The sequence below is a fragment of the Poecilia latipinna genome, unplaced genomic scaffold, assembly GCF_001443285.1.
Source record: "Poecilia latipinna isolate Pla-1442-1.1 unplaced genomic scaffold, P_latipinna-1.0 Scaffold2903, whole genome shotgun sequence".
Classification (NCBI taxonomy): domain Eukaryota; kingdom Metazoa; phylum Chordata; class Actinopteri; order Cyprinodontiformes; family Poeciliidae; genus Poecilia; species Poecilia latipinna.
Window position 1 is genome coordinate 50,969 of NW_015115519.1, and position 5,490 is coordinate 56,458.

General features: G+C 49.1%; 1 protein-coding gene across 1 annotated transcript in view; it reads right to left on the minus strand.

Moving 5' to 3' along the window:
• The window catches only part of tbk1 (TANK-binding kinase 1), a 21,203-nt gene that overhangs the window by 5,365 nt on the left and 10,348 nt on the right, over positions 1-5,490 (minus strand). The window contains exons 2-14 of the mRNA XM_015021961.1: positions 3,268-3,372; positions 3,049-3,189; positions 2,851-2,980; positions 2,600-2,781; positions 2,339-2,499; positions 2,156-2,266; positions 1,730-1,909; positions 1,458-1,654; positions 1,325-1,383; positions 1,016-1,107; positions 826-927; positions 668-746; positions 48-169 (exon numbers count right to left, since the gene is read on the minus strand). Coding sequence (XP_014877447.1) covers positions 48-169; positions 668-746; positions 826-927; positions 1,016-1,107; positions 1,325-1,383; positions 1,458-1,654; positions 1,730-1,909; positions 2,156-2,266; positions 2,339-2,499; positions 2,600-2,781; positions 2,851-2,980; positions 3,049-3,189; positions 3,268-3,354 — 1,643 coding nt within the window. The 5' untranslated portion in view covers positions 3,355-3,372. The remainder of the gene's footprint in view (positions 1-47; positions 170-667; positions 747-825; positions 928-1,015; positions 1,108-1,324; positions 1,384-1,457; positions 1,655-1,729; positions 1,910-2,155; positions 2,267-2,338; positions 2,500-2,599; positions 2,782-2,850; positions 2,981-3,048; positions 3,190-3,267; positions 3,373-5,490) is intronic.

A 5,490-nucleotide genomic window follows, 5' to 3' on the forward strand; every position in this document is an offset into this window, starting at 1 on the left:
CCCGTCCCCCCCCCCCGCCCCGCCTGCCCCGCCCCCTGCAGCCTTACTTCCTGTCCTCGGGGTGCGTCCCGACCTGCTGGGTCCAGCTGTCGGTCAGAACCCCTCCAGGCAGGAACTTGCTCTTGACGTCCTGCGTTGTTCTCTCGATGGGATCCAGAGAACTCGAGATCTGCAGAGACATTCCCAATCAGAACCAGAACCAGAAATCCAACAGCCTACACAGAACCACCTGAATGGACCGGCAGCCGCAGCCCGACCAATCAGAACCCACAGATTTCCCTCTGGGATACAGAACTATGTGTTCAAGTCTTTGAGATATTGTAGATATTTTTCAGTTTTTCACTAATAAAAATACCAAACTGCATACTTTGAGTTTTTTCCACAATTGATCCACAACAAATGCAAACTGTCCATGCATATGAAATAAATGACTAGTTTATAAACCACTGTGACAGATTCACAAAATAATGTCTGAGTTCAGTCCAGAACATTCAGAGCAAAACTAATTCACACATTTTAATCAGATTTTTCCCTTAAAGATCCAAAGCATGAAACTGCAGATGGAAACCACTAAACGCCTCTCTTGCCACACCAGGTTTCTGAGTTAATCTACATATTTAGTTGAGTTAATAAGTTAAATATTTAGTTTGGAAGCCAGAGGACTCACCCTGAGGGCCTTCTTGTGCATGTCAGCGATGTCTTCGTACTCCGAGGTCAGCATGTTGGCCTGCATCAGAACCTCCAACCTGCAGCAGAACATGCCTCCAGTTAGTCACAGAGCTGGACCTGCCGGCTCTGGTTCTGGTTCCAGCGGGTCAGACTCACAGGTGCTCTGCCTTCTCCAGCTGCTGCGTGCAGATGCTGCACAGGCGGAAAACCTCAGACTTCTTGTGCAGGATTTCATTGTAGTCTTCCTTCATCAGCTCTCTGTGAGGATCAACACGTTACAGCACACGCATGTTTGGCAACACGCTGCAGCGTGGGCCTTCCAGGCCACCGTAGGAGTCACACTCACATCAATCCTCTAACTCCTTTCCTCACTAGCTCCTGATAAACCAGCAGAGACTCTGAGGTTTTCCACAAATGGCCCACATCTCCAGCAAAAGTCTGCAGCACAACAGCAGGAGTCAGAGGGGTCAAAGGTGAGTCAATGTGAGTGAACCATTTCCTTTTGGGTCAGAGCGGTCAGACACATTTTCATTTAGTTCCACATCAACATCTTGAATGTTCTTAAAGGGCCAATTGTTCCAGATTACAGTCATACCTTAGCGTAGTTAGCTGTACCTTAGCGTAGCCAGCCGTACCTTAGAGTAACTAGCCGTACCTTAGCGTAGCTGGCGTCCAGGTCTAGGTCGTAGCGCGGCTGGACCTTTGGCGGACTCGCTGTGGAGACAAAACTGCTGATGAAGTGGGAAGGTTAGCATGAAGGTCAGACGGAGGTCAGGAAAAGGTCTTACGGTCTTCGAAGATGAGGCCGACGGTGGCGACGACCTCGCGGCTCACCACCATGATCGGGTTGTCCCTGGAGGTCTTGGGGAACGTCTTGGCCTGGCGGTTGGGGTCCAGGACGAGGCGCCGGCCCTCGTACAGAAGCTCCTGGTTGTGCAGTGGGATGCTGGTCCTGCGGCACAGCAGGTCCTGGAATAGAGCCGCCCTGTGGAGGTGGGAGGAACGGTCAGGGCCGTGGAGCAGATCCCGGATCATGGACCAGAACCAGAGCTGGACTCACGTGTTGTACTCATGGATGTAGATGTGGTGCAGCGTGGCCTGCTGCAGGCTGAAGACGTAGACCACGGCACGGTGCAGGATATCGTTGGTCTCAGCAAAGAACTGGTCGAAACCCCAACACTTCTCCTGATCCGCCTCCAGGATGTTGGCCAGAACCGGGGTCAGCAGGCTCTGGAGGCCCCTGGGGGCAAGACCAGGGTCAGCCTGACCTGCAGGAGGCAGCACCGACCTGCAGCTACCAGCTACTACCTGCAGAGGGCAGCACCGACCTGCAGCTACCCGTGATCCTAGTCTTTACAACCCATCTCTGGATCAGCTGATCCTTGTTCTACAGACACAGAACTTTAACTAGACCACACAGACTTCTGCAGCTGTTCCAGCTGTGTTTGATAATCTGATCCGGATCAATAATCTGAGTGATCCATACTTGGACAGGCTGCAGGACACCGGCATCTCGGTGCTCCACTCGATCTTCCCATTCTCGCTCTTCTGGTGGCCAGAAATGGTTCCTGACGGTTTCTCTGTGATGATCTTATACCTGAGAAGGAGAGAGCGGGATCAGCTGACCTGTGGCCTGCTGGGATTGGTTGCTGTGGAAACCTGCTCTTACATCACTTCCTTGTTCCTGCGTGGTCCTTCGAACGGTCGGAACGGGAGGCTGCCGGTAGCGGCGTGGTAGAACGTCACGCCGATGCTCCACAGGTCCACCGTGGCGCCGTACTTCTTCTGGTGGTCCTTCCGCAGGACGGCGCGCTCGTACATGTCCGGGTGCTGCAGACACACAACCAGGTTAGCTACAGATTAGCTACTTACTGTGACAGGTTAGCTACAGGCAGCAACACACAATTCTCTCCCCAGGTGTGTGTCTCACCAGGTACTCTTCGGTGCCGTACAGAGACTGGAACTGCTCGTCGTCTTCCAGCTCGCGGGCGGCACCGAAGTCCGTCAGCTTGTAAACGGAGCGCCCGTCCTCTCCGATCACCCTCATGATGTTTCCCGGCTTGATGTCGCGGTGAACAATGCCGTACTCCCTCAGGTGGTTCATGCCTGCCACTGGAGGACACAGCAGACCGGGTCAGGTGAGGCGGTACCTGGTAGTCTCGGTCCAGATCCGGGCCTTACCGACGTCGTGGAGGACAATGAGGAACTCGTCCTCAGGGAGGCCGTAGGCGTTGGTGGACTCCTCCAGGACGGTGTAGAGGCTGCCGCAGGGGCAGTACTCCATCACCAGGACCTTGTGCCGGGTGTTGGTCTGCCAGCAGAACTGGGTCAGAAACATTTCTACATCTGGACCTCAGCCCTCATCAGAAACGGACCCACCTCTTCCTCCACGGCGAACAGCTTCACGATGTTCTTGTGGTTCAGCTTCTTCAGAACCTCAAACTCTCTCATCTGGACGTCGAGCGGCCGCAGGAAGCTCAGGTTGTTGAACACCTTGACAGCATACAGGTCGCCCGTTTTCTGCACAGAGACACCGCTGTAACCGCCTGACTGGGTTCTGCTGCATCAGAACCGGTTCTGACCCACGACCGACCATACCTTGTGTCGTCCTCGGTAGACGTTGGCCGTGGCGCCTTGACCCAGGAGGTCGGAGATCAGCCACAGGTAGTTGGTGGTGCTCTGCATTCTGACGGCCGGCGGATCCTGGAGAGACGGGCAGCGGATCAGAACACGGCCGGTTCCAACCCAGATAGTCACACACGCGGATCCAGAAGAAGTGGACACATAAAACAAGACCGGACCGGGTCTACGAGGCTGTATCGGTGCAGGCATGGACTGAATGTGTCAGAACCGGTCAGAACCAGTCACTGTTCCAGAGCCTGGTTCCGACCAGAACCAGTCCAGAAGTGGGTCAGAATATTATCCAGTAACGACCGCTCCATGAGGCGGTTCTGGTGGTGAGCCTGGTTCAGGGCCGACCCAAGGCATAAGCAAACTGAGCATCCAAACTTCCAACGCTGCGGAGGATGAAAAGTTATCGATGTCGAAAAGAAGGACTTCAGGAGAGAAACAGGAAGGATAGGGAAAAGACGAGATAAGGTTTGTTTCCTCTTGGTAACGTTTATCAGAAAGGTTTGTGGAGCTGCTAAAAGAAAATTAGCTTAATGGTGACTTTGAATGGTCCAGTTCAACAGCCAAATATTTATTTATACACAAGAATTGATTGTTTTTTTACATTTCTAAAGATAGAGACAGGATGGACAGATGTGAGCGACCACTCACCTGTATGTTTACAGCCGACCTTGGCTTACAAAAATAAATAATATATTGAAACTAATTTCAGGTTTGTGTAATAACCTGTGGTTCAAACAGCAAATACTGAAAGAAATCAGCTATTGTTTAGATTTTAATGACGATGGAGAAGTATCTCTACAGTCTATGAAAAATGACTTTAGACGTCAGGGAGAAACAAATAAAACATGAGTCGATCAAACCATGTCAGATAGTTACAGCAACTTTTGATAAGGAATTTCAGAGAGCCGATTCTGGTTCTGCTCTAAACTGGACCACGATAAACTGGACTGTGGATCAAACCGACCGATATCTGTTATAATTACTGATAAACAACTTTTCACTTCTATGGCCAGACAAGTGGAAGAATCCTTTCCTTCCTGAATCCATAACGATTCAACTGGATTCAAACGTCAAACACATTATAAGAACATTACATGTTATAGATCACATACAAAAGAACAAATAGAAGCTATTATAATCAGTATGGATGCGGAAAAGGCATTCGATTCAGTCGACTGGAATTTTCTCTTTGGGTTTTACATAAATTTGGACGACATGATGCAACAATAAAAACAATACAGGCGTTATACAATAATCCCACAGCGAGAACTAAAGCTAATGGACATTTATCTGACAGAGAGTCTTCAGAAAGAGAGTCAAGACACGGTTACTTTACTTAGCACCATTAGCCCAAATGCTAAGACAACACAAGGATATTAAAGGAATAAATATTAAAGGGAAGAACAAATGTGCTTGTTGTGCAGACGATATATTAATTTACAGCCGACCTACTCTCTTGCTACAATTATTCAAACAATTTGGTAAATTATCAGGGTACAAAATTAATATTAACAGAACTCAGTTGCTGTCTTACAATTATACTCCACCACAGGAAATCCGAAGCAGAAACTCTTAGCTCAAACATCTGGGCGTTAGCTCACCAAAACACTTCAAAACTATTTGAATGCAGTTACGTTCCCAAACAAATAAAATCAAATAGGATATCACGGGATGGAATGTCACTCCTCTAAGTTTACCTCTAGAACTGACAAGGGATATTTGGCAGGTGAAAGACTCAGAATTGGATATAAGGTTTTACAACTGGAGGAGAAAAAGGGAGGTTGGGGTTATCTTTCCTTAGAGCAGGGGCGGATCTACTGGGGTGGCAACAGGGGTGGCAGTTGCCCCCCCTGTTGCCACCTCAGCTGGCGACTATGAATTCAATAAATAATTATGGCAAATCGGACATTAATCGGACATTAAGTGCATGAATAATTTTTTTTCCGACAACATTGAATGCAACACAATGTAACCTGACACCCACTGCTAAGTAGCGGGAAGTGCGAGAGAAGGACAGAGCGCGAGGCAGCAGCATTGATGGATATATTATTGGACTGGACATTATGTGATTTATCGTAAGTCACACATGCGCAGTTTCTGTCCATTGAGTCAGAGATATCGGTGGTCAGGAAACTACTACAATCACGCAAAGAATCAGAACAACATAATCAATTCAACCATAGATAA